Consider the following 20,958-nt stretch of genomic DNA (forward strand, 5'->3'; position numbering starts at 1 on the left):
AAAGCTGTGCAGATGTAATTGCTGTGGAGTCCTGTGGATGCCCTGTGCCAGGGCCTTCTCTCTTGCTTATTTAGGAAAGGATTTAACATTCTTCTCCAATTATGCCCCAAAGGCATGTGAAGCCAACCCTGGGTGTATTGCCCCTGAATTCCTTGTGAACCTCAACTTGGCACTCATGTATGGCTCTGAAAGTTCATTACCCAAACACAAGTTCTTAATCTAGTTAGAGCTGTATCAAATGCCAGATTGGATGCATGGGAAATAGCCCTGGGACTTCTGATGACTTCAGAGATGATGGCAGGTGCCAGCATGTTTTATGAAGCTAGTAACAAATAAACGAACAAATTCAAAATGTTTTCACAGACGGATGTAAACACGCATGGTTAACTGGAGCCAATGGAACAGTACTGATTTCTGGGAACTGAAGGCTTGGTTGATTATCAGGTAAGCCACTGGATTTCTCTGCTGCTGTCATAGCTTTTGAATGCAAGAGCATAGCCCATAGGTCACATCAGTTGGCCTAATGAGAAGTTTTACCTAACCCTGTTCCTGTACTTCAGTAAAGGTGTGTATTCTAACTCCTGTTATCAGACAGAGGTGAGGTATTTTTTTTCTCCTGCGCATTTGCATGCCCAAAGACTGAGATGAGTTAACTTCTGCAGTACAGGGAGCACTTTGCAACCTGTCAGAGCAGAGACAGGGACATCTTTATGTGATTCAAGAGGGATACAAGGGGAGGAAGGCACATAGCAGGCACTTAGATTTGGGTATAGTCCCAGTAAGAGCAGATTCTCGGGCAAGTTCATATTGACAAAAAATACATGCTCTATTTTCCTCTCATCACTACTCTCTGAGCAGAAAATGGCCAGGTTGTATATTAGGTATGAAGGCAGAAGTACCTGGGCAGTAATAAAAAAGGTTGGGCTTTCCCCCCCCCCCCCAGGTTAGAAGCCTGAGATGGCTTAGAAGGGTGAGGCAAACAGTAAACAGACCTTCACAAAGACAGCTACTGCAAAATGAGGACATTGCCATAACTTTTTTGGAACATCCCTTTCATATTAGTCATTCATTGAAAAGGTGTTGCTTTCTAAAACTCACCAAGTTTTGATGAAATAAAACAATTCTATCCTAGAATTGTGTGAACATAAATTTTATACAGCCATGTAGATGGATCACATTATTCATGCTGCCAGTGCTTTTCAATAGCAAGCAATATAATATCCAGAAAGTGGTGGGGAGCCTGCCCAAAGTGCACAAGGAGTTCCTGTCCCATGCAGACTACCTTCTTCTGAAGGCATGCAGCACATGTGGAAACCTTTCAGGTGGCTTTGTGGCTAGATCTAAATGTCTTGTGGTAGACCTTCCCAAGGGTAGCATGGTAGTGACACGCTACACATCTGAGAAGAAAAAGAAAAGCTTTTTGTTTATTTGAAAGTGAGGGAAGAATTATTTGGGATAATTTAAGAATACACAGCCAGGGAGCAATTCATTTCACAGCCCAGTAATGACCAATTGCTACCTGGAATGCTCTGTGAACGGCAAGGCACATGGTATCTAAGCAGATTGTACGTGACACAGTAACAGCATGACAGATTTCCTTGGAATGAAACAAGTCACTGCTGATGTTTGCATGATTTAGCCTAAAAAAAAAAAAAAAGCCCTAAAAATTAATGGCACTTGTCAAAGTAGAAGGGTATTTGTCAAACACCTTGCAAAACTTATCTGAGAAGAGTGAAGGCTTATATTTTATCTTTGAAACCTGTCTGGTGGCTGTGGCAGGTATCCCGGGATTCTGAGGCAGCTGCTCCCCGCCACACTTCTTAACTTGCAGTTAAGAAATGCAAGGACAGGAAGCACTGGGGGCACTGAGAGCTGCACAGCAACGCCATGAGAGCCCACGGGTGCTCCCATTCACCCCAGCCAGGGAGAATCTTGGTATGTGAGAAGGGAGTAAGGCAGAGGGGCAGCTGAGTACCTGCACTGCTTTTATACAGCTGCCAGCATTTGATGGATGCAGCTGCCTTGGTGGTTACTCACAGAAAGATCAAACCTGCCCAAACTTTCTGGGCACCTGGGTGAGTCCCAGGGGCTACCAGCTCTCCTCAACTGACCCTGTGCTCAGAGGCAGCAACAGAGGAGAGAGAGACTCTGTGGCAGCCAAGGGGTGCAGTCATCTTTCCATGAGCAGCAACTATTACCTTCCAATCAATTTAATGTGCATCCATTAGGATGGAGCTGGGCCCTGCCAAACATATCCTTTAACTTCTGGATCTCTGAAAACAAGAGATACTGACAATTGCAACAATTGTCAAATTCATAACTGAGTAAGCAAACTGCTGTGGAAGTCCCAACAGATGCACCAACACCAGAGCACACAGCCTCTCCCAATTTGTCAATGTAGAGAATGATGTGGTCTGTAAAGGGGTTTTACATATATATATATATACAGACATATATATATACATACATATACACTTCATAAGTTACATCTCTATGTAGGTTGTGTACTGCTATGGCAGAGAAGGAGGACTGCACTGTGCACACAAGCTCAGTTCTTATTTCTTCCTTGTAGTCTCAGCTTCAGCAATGCAACTTTGCCTGGCTGTGCCTCTTGTTAAGCTGGATAAGTATCTACTAGGAATAACTCAAGTATGGCTTAAATTGAGGTAGGGAGTGGATTAGATGACTTCCTCAAACTTATTTTAGCCTGATTTTCTAAATCTTATTGACACATGTCAAAGGTATTTATAGAATATTTATATATTCTATGTTCTATATATATTCTATATATTTGTAGAAAAAATATTAAAATACAGTAAAACATAAGACTACATCTTCAGGGGGATAAATCAGTTCTCCAAAATTCAAGCCAAATATTGGAAGTGGGTATTTTCATTAAGATAATAAACAGTTGCAATGATATAGTAAGATTTTTACATATTACAGAAAATCTATTATTAATCATACTAAAAATATTGTAAGGAGAATCTGGTACTGTTCTCTTAATCCTGAGAAGTTAATTCACACTTTTTTTTTCACTGAAAGAAAATTCTGGAAATATCCATCATCTACTATGCCTTTGTACCGTGCCTAACTATATAAACCTTGCTACTTGGCCAAGGTCAGCAGGCAATCCTCTCCAGAAATGCAGGGGGCACAGGCAGGGGACAAGCACAGAAAACAATGCTCCACACTTCTTACACTGCATGGCTTGGAACCATTGGTTTCACTGCAAACCTGGGAGGCAACACTGGTAGTGTTACACTTGGATGTTACAAGGATGTTAAACATGGTTTCCATCTTACAGAATAAATTTTTACAACCTGATAAATGAAAGAAAACCCAACTCACATTTAATTATGCAAGGGAAGATCCTACATAAGTAATAGTTTTAAATACTGTTTATAATTAATGTTAACTACTGCATATACAATTGCTGTAAGTACAAATTTGGGGTGAATTTAAAATGAAGTATAAATAACAAAATAATTCAATAACAGATAAACAAAATTAATAACTGAAGCTAATTTAATATAATATTTAATATAAAATAATTTTAAAATAGTGATTAATACACAAGAGCCAATTTAAAGTTCACCAATAATCAGTACTACATCTAGAATACATCTAGAGAAGTGAATCTTTACTTCATTCCAAATAGCACTGAATACCTGCACATCAAATTTCCACATGCTCACTACCTGAAGATGACAGGAGATAGGCACATCAATTTATGACGAAAAATGTTTCTATTTTGTGACATGGCAAGAAAATTTTCCAAGTGATGCTTGAAATCTTGCCATATCTGCAACTTTAGTGACAGTTAAATTAATTTCATTTAAGATAATCCCTCTTTAGGGACTTTTTCTCCCCCTTGATTCCTCAAAGGGGTCAGGTTGCCCATTCAATTGATGCCATGCAGTCCTTTTAACCCTGTAGAGAACATGGAAGAGGAGTGGGCACAAGACGCACTAGGATAGCAGATTGCCTAAATTTCCATCTCCACCCATCCTGAAATACACAGTTTTCTTAAGATTATTCTGTTACCTACATGGCACCATTCCTCTGTCTCCCTCTGACTGGATTCTCCACATAGGATTTAGCCCCTTATGGTTCACAGATAAGAAGTGAACTACTTTTGCAATTCAAAATCACAGCCAATCTGTGGGGCTACTCTGGTCAGTCAGAGTGTATGGATGTGAGCTTTGGAAACCTGAGTAATGTTCTCTCTGATGCCTTATACTTTCCTTCCTCTCGGGAAAGAGCAAGAAAATAATGATCCTCCCTACTGTTATAGAAATGCATGGCCTGAAAATACATTTAGGAAGAGTTCTGGCTCCCTTTCCTTGATTTTTGTTAGAAAGTCAACAGATCTGGATTTGCAGTATAAGGAGGATGTAGATGAACTGGAGTGAGTCCAGCAAAGAGCCACCAAGATGATCATAGGTTTGGAGTCTGTGACCTGAAGGGAGAGGCTGAAGGAACTGTGTTTGTTTAGCCCAGAAAAGAAGAGATTTAGTGGATCTAACAGCAGCCTTAATGTACTGAAGAGATTACTGATACAGCCCAGGTGTATGGTAGGAGAATGAGAAACAATGCTCATAAATTGGGATGAAGTTCCAATAGGAAGTAAAGGAAAAATCCACATTATGACAGCAGTGAAGCACTGGAACAGAATATTGCCTGAAGAAGTTGGGGAATCTCTATTCTTGGAGATTTTCAAGATCCATCTGGCCAAAGCACAGAGATCAATGTTGACTCGGAGAGATTGGAGCAGGAGATTAGACAAAATTACTGCCTGATGTCTCTCCTAACCTGTGATTCCAATGTGGTCCAAAATCCACAGCTGTAGAGGACAGATCTTGGTGCTGAAAGATCCCTCTAAATAGGAAACCCTAAATTCCCACATCCTACACACCTCAGTGCAGGAACAGCCAGGCTGCCTGTGCAGTGCCTGTTAGTGCATGAACAGTGTCTCAGGTAGGCTCATTAGCTCCTCCAGCAAAGCCAGCTCTTCACAGGCAATGTTCTCACAGCAACACACCTACATTTCTTGGCTACTGATCCACTTATTTTCCCAAGATTTGTTATTTCCAATGATATGTATCTGCAGTTACAGCATTTGCAGCTTGCTTTGAAAACAACTCTCTCTTTGTTCAGGTGTCTGGGCAGAGCAATCTCCCCACGCTGTCTGTCAGTGCAAGACATAAAACACACTCTCCTGGCCCCAGCTGATGGCCTGACAGGGAGCACTGCAGAATTTTTATGGGATTAGTAGGTGCTGAGGTGTATCCAGGCTCTCTGAGACTTGGGCAAAGAAGTGTAGCAGGCAGCGTCACAGTGTAACACGTGTTTGCACTATATTTCAAGTGATAAGAGGGATTGATTAGACACTGAAAAGCACACTCCAAATTCTCTTACACACACAGTAATATGCCCATCAGTCTTCAAACCTGTACTACATAGAAATTTTCAGAATCTTATTCCGGGAAGATGAAAGGAGATAGGTGTGCCAGTTGTTGAAGGACAACATCAGACCTGAAAGATGATTTTCCAAGTAACATTAGAAACCCTGCCATCCGTGTGGCTTTGGTGACAATTAAATTGATGGACTAAGCTAGGTTTTTATGTGACAACAATAATAATATTGCATTACATTTATAAAGTATGCTCTACTTGAGGCTCTCTAAACCAATTTGCAAGCAATTACTTTAAAATACTGCTGTGTGTATTGCTCCCCATGTATTATAGATGGGAAAGAAATCACAGAAAGTGTCAAAATGCCTAGAGGTGTACAGCAAGTCTTGATCTAACTAGAAGTTGCATCCAAATCCCCTGAGTGCTAGTTCTCTCTTTTCATGAAAAGATTACATGTCTTTTCATGTCTCTGCTTTTTTCTTACACATATTTTGTTTCTCTAAAGGCTTGTCTCTGTACAGCCATCTTTCTACTTAAATAATTCTCTCCCTTCAATAATTCTTTATGTGTGAATGTTATTCAGATAATGTGGAAAAAACTGTGGGATATTTAATGAGTCTATACCAGTTAAAAATAATTGCCAAATTCTGCTTTCAGTGAAGTCAGTGGAAGTTTGAACATGGCATCAAATGAGACAGGCCCAGTATTATAAACTACAGGAAGCGTAACATGGAGGATATGTTGTTTTGTTTCTGGTATAGCGGAGAATCAAACATTTCATGAGGATATGTAGTGATAGGAAAAGAGGAAATGGCTTTAATCTGAAAGAGCGTAGGTTTAGATTAGATATTAAGAATAAATCCTTTGCTGTGAAGGTGGTGGGGCACTGGAACAGATTGCCCAGAGAAGTTGTAGAGTTCCCATCCCTGGAACTGTTGGATGGGGTGGATCCAGTTGGATGGGGCTTTGAGCAGGCTGGTGTAGTGAAAGCTGTCCCTGCCCATGGCTGGTGGGTTAGAACTGAATGATCTTTAAGGTCACTTCCAACCCAAACCATTCTATGAATCCATGATAGGGATTATGTATCCAGGTGAGTGAATAGACCAAATGTGTCCTCTAGCTAATGCCCTGAAGACAAGTACCAGAAAGCAAAATGAAATGCATTATATAAATGTTCTGGCAGCTGCCTTTGGCAGTTAAAACTTTTTTTTTTTTTTAATAAAATGCTTCCCAGATCCTAGAGACAAGCACGAACAAGCCCCCAGAACTCAGATATTTACACAATTGCAAATCACAACTAGACTTGTTAGTGTCTCATCTTCCTAATGAGCTGATCTAAGAATCCCAACTCTGATGCCCCAAACCTTGGGGAAGTAGGGGTTCACACCCAGATACAGGCAGAGTAATTCAAACCCAATAGTACCTCACATCTGTAAGAAATTTTGTGCTAGTGTACCTTTATAAGAGTACTTTTCTTAGAAAAAACCTACCTACTACCAAAGGTCTGTCTAACCCAAAGGCTATTTCTTTTACAAGCCATTAATACCATTCAGGAGAAAACTAAAAAAGAGGTTGAAGGTGACCTGTATCTTCAGCCAGCTCCCTCATAACCAACAGCTGCAAGATTTCTGAGATGAAGGTTGCATTCAAGCATTCAAACAGCAGAAAAGCTATCATCAGGGTCAATGCACAAGTTGTTTGCAGGGAACATATTGGTCAAAGCAATTTAAAAGTGTATTCAGATTCATCCCCACCTCCCTCCAGCTCATCCTAGGCAAACAGAATTTCAGTTTCATTTGGTAAAAAAGTGGAAATTTCCAGCTTTGCTACAAACATGGTAGAGCTTGTTGTATTTAATAATATGACTGTGTCTGCATACAAATCAAAATGCAGCTTTCAGAGGAGCTCCTCGGCACAGTGTGAGAAGGGTGAGAAATGTGTCAGTGTGAGTGTGGGCTCAGTTCAGACTCTACTTGGGTTCGTAGGAGGAAACTTAAACCTAACTGACAATAAAATTTTCCAAAGGGCTCATTTACCTAAATCAAACCAATACAGTCATAAACAAGTCTCACCTAGAGGTGATGTGCTGTGCTCTGCTGAGGTGAGTCAGTGAAAACCCTTCATGGAGAGCTGGAGCAGAGCTGGGTGATGGGCACAGTGCAGTACCACCAAGGAGCCTGCCCTGACACCAGGTCAGCGTAGGGCGCCTGGCCCAGGATTTCATTGCCTGTCTCAACATCCTCATCTATTTGATTAGAACAGTATTTCCTTTTCTTAGTATGGCCATCAAGAGCTAGTGCTTGTAGGGTACTATACAGTTCTCACAAGAAAGGCTACTGCACTTTCTAATATGTTTTATAAAGGAAACAATGATATCCATAAAGCAGATGACTGCCCTGAATGTTTTGTTTTCTTTTCCCTCTAGATTTAAGGCTAGCTTTTTTCTTAAATCAGACAAACAACTCTCAATGCAAAGGTTTTTTTCTAATTCCTCCTGAGCATAAAATATTCTTAGCTAAAACACCATTTTCTTCTTCTACAAACAGCAAGTCAAAATAAGGTACCTACACATAGAGGAAGATTTTGGCTTATGATTTCTTAGCCAACATTTTGGAATTCTATACACACATAAAAGATCAACCTTATTTCCTAAACCTAACTTACTATTGAAAATAGTCTTTCAAAGGGAGTAATAATAGTCCCCTAAAAAAGGTGAAAGTACAGGTGCTGTTTTTTTGATTTAAGCTCCACTGGAAGATCTGTTAGGATCATAATGATGATGGGTTTTAGTAGTGAAGGAAAATAAAAATAATTTTTCCCCCTTGTGTGAAGGGAGAAGCATTTGGCCACATCCCACGGGTTATGGAAGAAGAATTGAACAGCAGAGTGTATTGGAAGGAAACATTCCATGGGTACCACTGAAATGATTCAAACTGTAATTAACAATCCCAGCAGCTTCAAAATACAGGTGCATGTGCCTTTGGGAATGAGAGGAGGATCAAATTACAAACGGAGTCACTAGACAAGCTTGTTTTACCCTTCCAGTTATACAAGCCAGTTTATGACTCAGCAGCTATACAAGTCTGGTCTCCAATGACAAGACAAATCTGTTCTGCAGCTGAGTCACTCAGAGCAGCTCTTTTCACACGGATAAATTCAGCAGTCAGACACGGTATGGAAAAGATTGTGGAGCCTTTTTTACCTATATGAGATAGAAAAAACATATTTTATCAGAGAATAATTTGCAGCTCATCTTCACACAAGGAACTTATTGAATGGGGGAGGGAAAAGCTGTCATGGGATTACACTGACCAATGTTCATGGCCCTTTAACTAAAAGAGATTAGATTTTTTTTCCTGATAGTGTTTTCCGTTGTGTATTCATCCCTTACTAATAAAAATCACCTGACAACTTGCCATAATTGCAAATGTAGTTGATAATTAATCTATAATCATCTTTGACATTTTTTCAAGGTTTGCAAATAATTTCCTATATGTTAGAGTGTGACAAGGTGTTATGATAGCTACAAGCAGTCACAGATTCGTGCACACATTGGTATGGGAATCTCTGCCCCAACCTGTTCCCTAAATGCTGACTTTTTGCTGGCACCAACAATATGATTTCCTTACCCTTCAGGCTTGATGCTTTTGAGGTGCCAAGTATGAACAACTGCTGCCAATGGTTTTAGCACTTGAAATACCTAACATAAGCCTAAGTCCTTGAATCTACTGGCAGAAGACTGTATTTGGAGCCTAAAGTGAAGAACCCACTGGATAGACTGCTCTTCTCTTTCTCTGCCTGTTAAAAATATATCCCATTAATCCTGTTCAAAACCAGGTGTCTTTATTCACCAGAGGTGAATATCACAAACAGCCACGAGAGTTGATGTAACAATAGCACCACGAGGCTGTGAACAAGGCCCCACTGGGTGAGTACAAACACTCTAGGAGAATGCCTTAGCCAAGAGGAGCTTGTGGTTAAGTTACAAAAGGCTGAAAAAGATAGAGAAAAGGGAACAGACAGCTATGGTTTTCAAAAGCTTGTATTTCATACTGGAGGCTTTTCTACAAATGGGCTGCAGTACACAGCTGTACGTGGATACCAGATCATCTGTGCTTCACAGCAGCTATTCTGAGAGACGTGAGCTATTCGTCATTGACACGATCTACACACATCCTGTTGGGGCTCTGGATTACAACCCCAGTACCAGCAGTTTGCACAGTGCTTTTCTTAAAGCCTCTTTCACTGCAATCAACTATGTGAACATTTCAGCTCTAATCTTCAAAATTAGGTACCTTCAAACATAAAAATAAATGCTTTCAAACATGTATGGAAAAGAGCAAATACAAAGTGAAATGCAGAAGCTCAAAATGCAAAAAGAAAAAAAAAAGAGAGCAAACAATACATGCTACTTAAAAACAACAGCAAAAGAAATCACTTATTTGAAAGCTTACTTAAAAATGTCCAGGTTCACATGATTTTTAGTCAAGTTGGTTTCAAGGTTTCTTAATCTGCATGGTTCTGAGGAGGTGGGAAGAAATATTACAGTCTAAAGCGATAACATCTTTTTGCTGTACTCCTTAAACGTTTGCTTTCCAAAATCAGCAACTCTCTTTGAAGCTCTCAAATCACATTCCAAAATGTATAGATGGGATGGTTATCATCACACATTTCTAACATTGCCCAGTCCTGACTATAAATACCTTGCTTCCAGAGGCTTATTCCTTGCCAAGTCTCTACACTCTGAGTTTATTTTGAGGATCTAGTAATTTAAGCAATTTTCAGCTTGAGATGAATAAGACGTTCCCAACAATGAAACCAGCAATCAAAAAGATATTTATTATGAGTTACTAAGAGTTGTGATTTGAACATATTAATTTGTCTACAGTGCTTAGTGTTATGAAAAATTATGTTCTATTTGCCTTGAAAGTAATAAACAGCAATACTTAGATAAAGCTGAAGGTGACATATGTTGCACCATTTTATTAGTGAGAGCTTTACTCACAGTAAATGCAAGAGGCTTATGTAATTTTTTTATTTCAAATGAGGAAGTTCCCAACCCAGGGTGAGAAACAACTGGTTTATATAACAGCCTTCCAGTACCTAAAGGGGACTTACAAGAAGGCTGGAGAGGGACTTTTTAGCAGGGTATGTGGTGACAGGGCAAGGGGAAAAGGCCTTTAACTGAAGAAGGCTGGGCTTAAACTTGATTCTATAATTCTGTGGTGAACTGGTGTCCTATTTCCTAGAGGTGCATGGAAGGGACGGTTATCTTCTTCCCCCTGCAGTGATTCTAATATCCTAAATATTCATTGCTGCCCCTTCTCTCCTTTGCTGTTTGTCCCACAAGCAATCCACTGTATGAAATCTCACAACATTAGTACAACACACACCAAATAGGCAGGCTGGTGACTCACTAATATCAACAGCTCCATGCTTCTCCTGCTCTTATTTTTTACTTTTATGAACTGACTTGCTGTGCAGTAACAGATGAGCTGCCCTTGTGCACAAAACAGATGATGGATTTTTTGTCTAGATAAGGGTGATGACACCAATGTCCTCTGTGCTTACTGCAGAGATGGAGGTGAAATGATGAATACTTGTGCACTATGTGTGATGGGGAAAGCTGGAGAGAGAAAAGACTGGCTACAGATGGGCTTCTCTGTACAGAACACTTTTAAGCACTCTTCTGAAGAAATTAGTATTTTTAAAACATGAGAATTACGTGGCAGATAAAAAAAGAAACAGCTGCATTAAGCATCTTCAAGTCAGACTTAAAAAAAAGGAAAGTCACTTCCTCTGTCCTTACTCTTTCTTGCACACAGAAAACATACAGTGATATGATACACAGAGCTACTCAATGTCCAAATCAATTTCTTCTAATTTAAATTTGTGTACATTTCTAATATTCAAAATGTTGGCCTATTTAAACATGTGCCTTTCATCACTGCTACTTTTGTATACCTTATTGAACACAATTAAGAGCTGCATTAGCTGTGGCAGTTTATCTGGAGTGAATGAAGAAAAGACATGCAAAGAAAATGAGCAGAATACAGCTGCTTCTTGGAGAGTGCTGTAGTCTTCCCCAGTTTTGATGTGTTTACTCTTATTACTTCATTTGGTTTCCAAATGCATGCCAAGAACAAATCTTTCCCATTACAAAAACGTATATGGACACAAGTAGTTTCAACTCACTGGCAGACTATTACTGGCTCTATTTTTAGCCTGAAGAGGTAACTAATCACATTACTGGACAGGCTTTTATTTTTAAAGTGATGGCTTTGGAATAAAGAACTTTCCTCTAAACAGCAAGTGAGAGCTGCCTCTGCCAGGATTCCACTGTGCTCCATCTCCCTCCACACCACATTCCTCAGATCACCACATTATTTCAGTGTCTCATCTGCAAGCACTGTGCTAGTGACCCCTACTGACTCCCTGCTTTTAGGGTGCTCCTGCACCTTGCTAGGAAGTGGTCAGTGGCACCTAAACTAAGCTATTCAATTATGCTGTGCCCCTAAGGCACATAGCTGTTTTTCAGGCCCGTACAGAATGTCTAGAGCATCACAGTGATGTTCACAAGCAGCTGATGGAGTGTGAAGCTCCAAGGCCCAGTCTCTGTGATCCCTAAGCTGCTCCTAGGCAAGACACTGTTAGTGCAGGTCACAGGTCTCAGTTTGGCAGCTCTTCAGGAGTGAATTTCTCCAGCTGCAGTCTGATTCAACATAATATGACTGATTACATTGATACAGAGCAGCATAAGGTGTGTGGCTTCAATTGTGGGATACTCAGTACTTCTTTCCTGATTTTTTACTCCACATTCTTCCAATCTATAGTTTTGGCAGAGAATCAGCCATGCAACCCTAAAAGAGCATTCAGATTTTGGAGTATTTGCACACTATAAAATCAAATCAATAACAAAACATAGTTTCTAATAGTAGAAGAAAGTTTGAAACTTAACCATGCTTGCAAGGACTGGGTTTCCTCTGTCTCAGAAGCAGCCCAAAGGCTGTCGGTGGCTGCAGTGTGATGGCAAATTCTTACCCTGCAGCAAAATCATGATTCTGACTACAAGGCAAAGAAAGAAATCAGAGGAGTTTACATAAAACAAGGTGGAAGAAGAGGTTTTTGTGTGAAAAACATTTTTTAAAGGATCTTTGAGAAAAGCAGCAAAATTGTCTTCCATCTCTTTCAGGCTCAAAATAAGAGCTTTCTGAGGCTGATAATGTTCATAGGTATAACAACATTTGAGAAACTGCATCGCAGTTCATGTGATAGCATGGGAAAACTGAGGAAAAAATCCCCAAATAGGCAATTAGAAAAATGTAATTTTTCCAGTATTAAATTGCTAAGTGGCAATGTGACCTCTGCAAATAATGATCTAAGAACCCTGTTTTACCAAAATCAACATATTTTTAATGAAATAGATACTTCAAAAAAAATCACATGCCACATAGACAATAGGTTTTTATCATTATTTAAATTCCAGCATCATTCTTGCCAGGCTAATGCAATCTCAGGGTTTTTTTGGTCACTGTATTTGTAGGACAAATCAATATAATGAAGAATAGAGGAATTTCTGGGGGAAAAAAAAAGGCATTCCTCCCCATTTTATCATCTTTCTGGGTGTGTGTTGGTTTTATCTGTTTTGATTGTTACATCATCTTGTTTACAGGGTATTTATGTCTTCACGCTTCCACCCAGAAAATCAGCAGGGAATTCAAAAATTTGTTTGTATCTTGCGCTGGGCAGCCACTGACACTGTCTTTCTTGGTCCAGCAGCCACCTCTACCCTTTTTCCTCTACATTTTGGAGGTGCATCCAACCATTCTGTTTTTAATGGAAGAAGAATTTTTGCAGGTCCAACCCTGACACCCAGTGGCCTCTGCAGTTCCAGCTCTTACGGCCTCCCAGCGTCTCTACCTTTTGGAACCTGGCTTGAAGAGATACAGTGTTACTCTGCAAACAGATAATTTCAGCACTAAAATCAACACATTTCTGTGATTTCCATAAGTAAGCATCCATTATTGTATATTCTGATAATGATATTTAGTGGTATTCAGTACAAAAACCTTGACATATCTGAAAATGTGACTTTTCAGGAATCCTAGTCATACAAGCATATTACCACTGAGTAATAATTCTCTCTCTATATATCTGTATCTCCTTTCTCCCACTCATTTAGTATTCCTCTAAACTCAATATTCATTACAAAAGTGCCCTAGTGCAGGCATTCATTTTGCAAAAAATAGACCTAACAAGAAAAAGATTTTATTTTTGTATAGAACAAGAAATGAAGAGAAAGTGAATATAATTGAATATAATTCTTGAAAGTTAGCAGATAAAACTTTTTCTTTTTAGAGTGAAATTGAAGCTAAGTAATTACTTGCAAATAATTCTCACTTGCCTGTCAGCTGGAAATTTTACTACCTATTTTTTCTTCCTTGAATTGGTAAGCTTGTCTGGCAGTCTCAGAGGTTTTTGACCAAAGCCAATGAGTTTTGGTGTGTTTTCCCAGAGCTCTGGATGCCTGAATGCAGCATTTTAATCTGGCCCAGTAACAAACTTGCTGAAAATTTCACACTTCCCAGTGAGGTTTGGGGTTTTTTGGTTGGTTGGTTGGTTTTGGCTAGTTGGGTTTTTATTGTTGTTTCATTGTTTTGTTTGGCTGGGGGTTTGTTGTGGTTTGTTTTGGTTTTGTTGCTGTTTTTAGTTTTGTTTGTTGCTGTTGTTTTGTTGTTGTTATTGCTGTTATTGTTGTTTTAAAATGAGAACTATTAGACCTGTTTGATTTAATGCAGTTTTTACTCCTAGAAACTGCAACATCTGCAAGAGATGGATAAACTTCTGGGAATCTTTTCTGCTCGAAAGACTATTTTAATCAATTCATCTCCTGGTTTAGAGTTTCCAAGAGGATAAAATAACTTCAAAGCAGCTGTGAGGGCAGCCCTGTGTGTCACTGTGTTGGCGTGGAACATCTATTAAAAGCTAGCATTCTTCTTGCTATCCCACTCTTTAGAAAGATGCCATTTAAAAAAGAAATGAAAGCTCTCTCTGATTGAGAATATGTCTTTTTTTGCTCTTTCTGTATGCCAGCATACATAGAAACTCCTAAAGTATCATGTTTGTTTATTTTTCCTCTCCTGGTCTCTCTGAAAGCAACCACAGAATGCAGCTGCTGTATCCAGCTCTGTAATCTGCTTCCAGCTAAGTAAGCCTTGGTAGGAATGATTCAACAGACCCTCATAAAAATAACAAAAATAAAAAATTATAGTCCTCATTTAGCTCTTTGCACTGAAGGGTAAGGAGCACTTCAGAACATAACATTGTTTTTACATTGCTTTATATGGCCTTGGTTTTATAAGATGCTCACTTTTAAACAAGGGGCATAGGATCAGCTGGGTTTTCACACAACATTTTTGTGGATTTCTTTTTGACTACAGGGCATTTACAAGGACAGGAAGAAATAGCTCAGTGTCCTATTGAAAAATTTCTGGCAATGTGTGTATTTTAAAACAAATAATTACAAACACTACTAGCATATGAAAGCATGAATCATTTCATGCATTTTAAACTTAACATTATGTAAGCTCTTGAACAGAGCTGGAAAAAACTATTTTGGTGGTAGATAAAATTTATTTCAAGCTTGACTTTGACCAAAAGACAGGCAACCAAGTTATATTTTCTGCGGGTTTTATAGCTGCTTGTGAGTTTAATATTCACATAAAATACTAGCTGCACTGTAAAAAATATTTTTCAACATTAGTATTTCATTTTTACTTAAATCCCCTGACCCTGCTCAGCCCATTTGGGGAAGATAAACTCAGAGCTCTTCAACTTACAAAGGAACAGGGATGGGACATACAGGACTTTCCTCAGCTGTATGTAGCAGAAGTAACCTCACCAAACTTCTTATTTGGGAGGACCTGCAAATGCTGTGCCCTCTTCAGCCCTTCTCTACATGGACTTGTGCGAGAGTGACCACAGAAAGTGGTGCATTGCCGTCTCACCAAGCAAAGGGCTAATGAAAGGGGTGTGCTGTGCTGTTCTTGGCACCTCCTGGGTGGTTATGTGGGTTTTTGTGGTTTTTTTTTTCCGGAGCCAGGTTTCCCATGCGAGTTGCTGTTTATACAGAGCCAATGTCAGGAACTGGGATAAGCTGTGCCCCGAAGCCTGAGCCCGGGGCTTTGCCTTCCTGTTTTCTGACACGCCCTGGCAGGAGAGACTTTTTGATGTTGTTCCCCACGATCCACCTACGTGGGCATTTCTTAGCCAGATTTGACAGTGCAGTCCCTTGGATTCCAAGTGGATTGATCACTATCAAAGCCGTATCTTTGTTTACAAATCGAAGGGAGGCTCCAGGCTTTACACCGAGGCTCAGCTGAGCATCTCCTTCAGCCTGAGGCGCAGCCCCACGCCCGTGCTCCGAGTACGAAATCGGAGCTGGAGCCGCTCCTCAGCCCTCACGTACGGGCTTTAAAATAACCCTGGGTTACACACGCCGGCTCGGCCTTGTAACTACCACCTGCCTTACTATGTGCTAGCCGACTGACGTGATCGGACCGAGAGTAAACTATTTTATTACGGTATCAATATTTACTTATGCCAGGGCATGCCCCCCTTCGGCGGGGCGTAGAGAAGACTACAACTCCCGGCAGCCCTTCCCGGCGCGCTCCCGTCGGGCGCTGCGGCAGGAAAAGCGGCGGGAAGCGCTGCTGCGCCCGCCGGAAAAGCTCCCGGCGCCGAGAGCCGTCCTCGCCGCCCAGGCCTGTCCCCGCCGCCCAGGCCGGTCTCTGCCGCCCAGCCCGTCCCCGCCACCCAGGCCGGTCCCCGCCGCCAAGGCGATCCCCGCCGCCCAGGCCGGTCTCCGCCTCCCGCGCTCCGCCCGCCCGCCTCGCCATGACGGACCGCTACACCATCCACAGCCAGCTAGAGCACTTGCAGTCCAAGTACATCGGCACGGGGCACGCCGACACCACCAAGTGGGAGTGGCTGGTGAACCAGCACCGCGACTCGTACTGCTCCTACATGGGCCACTTCGACCTGCTCAACTACTTCGCCATCGCCGAGAACGAGAGCAAGGCGCGCGTCCGCTTCAACCTGATGGAGAAGATGCTGCAGCCCTGCGGGCCGCCCGCCGACAAGCCCGACGAGTCCTGAGCTCCGTCCTGCTGTGCCCGCCCTCTGTCCCGTGTGGTTCCCGCCAAGGACTGGCCGGGAGAAGCCTCGCAAAATGCCTGCTTCCGAACTCTGACTGTGCAGTCGTTCTCCTTTTTTCACGTGGAATATAATAAAGCTTCCTGGGCATTCCTAATGTTTGGTTTGATAGTTTCCTAGTGCGAGCTTTTTGTTCCCAGAGTGCTGGCACTCGGTGTTGAGCGTTTCAGTGCAACCTTCCGAGGTGAAAGTCTCGGATGATCCTAGACAGCATTTTCCCGACTGGACGGATTTAATGCTTCCTTACAAAACTCAGTTTTGGGGGGGGAGAGGGGAACTTTGTTGGTACTCAAAGAGTTTGATTTCTTGGTAGCAATAGTATGTGGGGTGGTTTGTGGTGTAGCATAAGTCAGTTCCTCTAGTACTTAAAAATTCCGAAATGGCTTTTCTCTAAACACTGTTTTCTTGCCTCGTATTCGTCTTTCCTGTACTTTTGAGTTTTTCAAACATCGATTCTTTCTGATACAAATTAGCTACTTTTTTCACCTTTATGCTTACTACTAACCTAGTATTCAAGTTTTTTCTACCTTATATCAAACGAAGATACTAATATTGGGTTAGGCTTTTTTAATATGGAATAAGAATATAAGGGTTATTCACTACTACTTAGAGAAGTAAAATACTTCGAGGTGACACAGATCAGATTGCATACTGAACAGTTGTTGATTCTGATTTATCACTTAAAATAGGCTTTCTATTCACTTACAGTAAAAATAAGTTTTGTGTTCTAGGAAAGACCTCAGCCCAAAACTGTGAGATATATTTCTTGAAGAAATAAAATGCTCTTATTTCTGTCATGTTTGTTAATTTTAACATTGGAGGGGAAAGTACAGCATGTTGTGGTCCTATTAAGACACTCTCCAAGCTTATCAGTGATTATTTTGTGAAATTGGCAATCTCACAAAGTCAGTACATCCATCTTCTGGAGAATTCAGAGATGGCATTTTTCAAACTTTGTTGCGCATAGTAAATGAGGGCATGGGTGAAGTGATCAGAAAGACATTTTACCTGCAACTTCTGTGGGGAACTACTTCAGTTTACAATAAATAAGGGGAATATTTAGAAAACTGGTTCTTAATTTGCCTGCAAGCTGGTGCAGGTAGTTTGAAGAGCTGTTCCTCACGTAGTGGCTGAAAGTTGTGTGTAAGTTGAGTTCAAGCACTTAGGCATAGGTGTGCAAGGCAGTCTTGAAATGATTGGGCAAAATTTGCATCTAAATAAAGCAAGTTTCCCGTTCAGTTTGACAGCTCCTGTTAAAAGTCTGCTTTCTTACCAAATCTTAGAACCTTGCCTTCCATAAAGCATCTCCTCAGCTGGCAGCCATCGGGCACTTTGTGCATGCATGCAGTTTAATCTCTCCTGCATAAATTACAACTAGAAGCTATTTCACAGGAGATTTCCCTTACGATAAACTAACAATTAGCTCTACCTGTGGATATTCTCAGTACATTTTAAAATGTGAGCAACAAATATGTGACACATAAGTAAAGATTAATGCTCTTGCAGGCCAGCTCTTCAGTGTAAGGGCCAAACAGCCCTCAGGGACAAGTCAAGATTTATGTGGTGAATGAACTTGCTGGTTCTTCTCGTTATACTTGCTTGGATCCCAGTTAGGCACATACCTCTGTTTTAGCATGAGATGTTTTTAGTGTCTGTACTAAGTAATTATTATGAAACATTATAAACACTTCCTTAAGAAACTGAGAAAATGAAAGGAAAGTGGTAATTCTTAAGAATTCTAGATGAACTTGAAGTGGATTGGGAGACACTGAAGAGTTTGTTTCTGGACTATGGTATTTTTCCTAAATCCCAGAGCATTTTAAAAACCAACAAAGGCAGTGAATTCTTTTACATTTTATTACTGAAAAGGGTAAACCCTACAAAGAACAGACTTACCTGCTCTATTGGGATGCACCTGATTTTTATCTCTATCCTGATTGAAAGATGACAGATACTGCTTATAAATTGGCTTGATATTTGCATTATGTTCTTTTTACATCCAAGCAATATGGCTTTTAATGAAAAAAAAAAAAAACCAGGTGGATACTTTAAAAAGCTGATAAAGATTTCCAATAGAAAAAAGTCATTAGCTTTTTTCAGTGAGGTAATTCTAAGATTCCAAGTGTGTGTTACACCTTTTTTCACAATGGGTGAATAGAACAGCATGGGAATCCTAGCACAATCCCATCACTATTGCTTGGAATACCTTGATCTTTTTGTTTATTTTATGATTTATCAGAATGGTAGCAGTAGAGTAGTTAACATTGGCACAGAGCAGCAATTGCACTAGTGAGCTTCTTTCTGCAAACTGTAAACCTTGGGCCAATTCTTTCATTTTAGTCATGTTCAGCATAAAACCCAGTTGCTTTTTTAATATCATTTGTATATAAATTTAACATTCATAGGTGATAACATTTGTAGTCTGTTTTAGACTCAGGATTTTACTTCAGCACATGGGATAATTCCTTTTAAAAGATGAGCTATTTTAAGCAACACTGACTTTTTCCCTCTTCACCACAAATCAATTCATGCAAAACCAGCACAAGTGGTTTCTGAATCCTCATTGGAGCTCCATTGGTTCTGTAATGTACTACTAACTCCATAGATTTTTTTGTAATAAAATGAAAAAAACCCCACAAACATCATCCTTCCCCTCCCCTCACAAGACCTATTTGGTTTCATGGCACAAAAAGAGGTTTTTTGGTTGTTAAAATTTAATCATGCAGTATTTAATTTTAGTACTGTTGTTATAGTACATCCACAAATGCATGCTCTGTGCACTTTCTACTGCCCTGGTGTTAGCTTAATTGCCCCAAAGAACTTAGTTACTTTTAAAATGGATTAAACTGTGGCACATTGCTGCAAGTTAGACAATCTTGTTTGAAAATACTATTAATGTTCCTTTATTCCTTGTCTGTTTGCCATTTTTCTTCTATATTCACCTCTCTATTGATTTCAATTATATATGATTTGGGAAAAAAACCCCAGGGAATATAATACAGTTCAGTGTATTCTTTATTGCCTTTTGAAACTGAGCCATCATTCTATGCTATCATGAAAAAATGTGTAAGAATGCTGACATACCTGAATGCTTCTGACTGCTCTAAATATAGAACTAGAGTAACATTTTTTCCTGGGTTCAGAATTTCACCATTTTTCATTCTCATTCTCATACCAACTTGGTAATCACTTTTATTGGAAAAATCACAAAATATGTTGGACTTCCCCTTGTAACACATACCAGAATAGTCCCTGACACACATAGTTCACAAGTGGAATTTAGTTTGAAATTCCCATCAAATGGCTGGAATGGTTCACCTCAGATACATCTACTTAGACTAAGTGATTTTTGTGAAAAAGACATTTAGTCTAAATAATTGGTACTCTGATCATGGATGAATGAGTTCAAACTTCTTGTAAGTTGCAAAAAAAAAATCCATTTTGAGATGATACATGTGAAATTAGAATTCTAAAGCATGTAAATTACAACAGCATTTACTCAGATTCAAGAGAGGCATGGTTGCCCCATGGTTGTTTTTTGCTGCACAGCTGGCTTAGAAGCTCTCAGAGTCTGATGCCTCACAGGTAATGCTGATATCGGTGCTTGCGGGGCTGCAGTGTAAATGTCATTGCTGAAATGGATTTAAACTTGCAAAGTTAAGGTTTGTAAACATCCTACAAAGTCCCATGGTTGCATTTAATGTTTCTCTTCTCCCATCAGTTTATAGCTTGACCACATGTGGCACTGGCATAATTGAGCAGTGAGCTGCTGTGAACATGGGGAATAAACAACTGGATGTGAAAATGTCTTAAATTGCCTTTGCCCAGAAACCTGTATTGAGCCAGCAGTCATTACAATCTGTGCAGAAACTGTGGGCTAATAACCTGCAGGCTGCTGCATGATTTGTACCATGCACAGCTGAGCACACATATAAAGCCCGGAGAATCAGAATTAAACATGATCACAGTGCACAACTGAGCAGACATCAGCTGGCATAAACAAACAAGTTTTGTGTTTCCTCATGCTTGAGTAGCATGTAAGCGATGTTCTTTTCATACAGCATTAAAAGAAATTGAATCTGCTTTCTAGGTTTTTTAAAAAGGAAATCCTAATAGTTACTAGCCTGGCAATTTCTCCATCATGTATCATCAACTACACTCGATCCTCCGATTTTTAGTATGCATCATAGACTGAAACATTATTTTTATTAGTCTGAGCTATAGAATTAATGGAGAAGCCAGGGATATTTAGAGAAGGTTGAATGTTTTTTTAAAATATAGTTTTCCAGAAACAAGCAGTGAGCTTCTAATGTCATGTTCAGGACA

General features: G+C 40.2%; 1 protein-coding gene across 1 annotated transcript; it reads left to right on the plus strand.

Annotated features, from left to right (window-relative positions):
- Positions 1-16,291: 16,291 nt before the first annotated feature.
- On the plus strand, positions 16,292-16,729 carry SF3B5 (splicing factor 3b subunit 5). Its single transcript, XM_054280133.1, has one exon. The coding sequence runs from the start codon at positions 16,315-16,317 to the stop codon at positions 16,573-16,575; it is 261 nt and encodes an 86-aa protein (XP_054136108.1). The 5' UTR covers positions 16,292-16,314; the 3' UTR covers positions 16,576-16,729.
- Positions 16,730-20,958: the final 4,229 nt, after the last annotated feature.

The sequence above is a fragment of the Melozone crissalis genome, unplaced genomic scaffold (assembly GCF_028551555.1).
Source record: "Melozone crissalis strain CALT ecotype California unplaced genomic scaffold, PUWL_Pcris_2 ptg000027l_1, whole genome shotgun sequence".
NCBI lineage: Eukaryota > Metazoa > Chordata > Aves > Passeriformes > Passerellidae > Melozone > Melozone crissalis.

Excerpts from the sequence above, each read along its gene's own strand:
- SF3B5 (XM_054280133.1), top strand. The coding sequence starts at position 16,315 with ATGACGGACCGCTACACCATCCACAGCCAGCTAGAGCACTTGCAGTCC.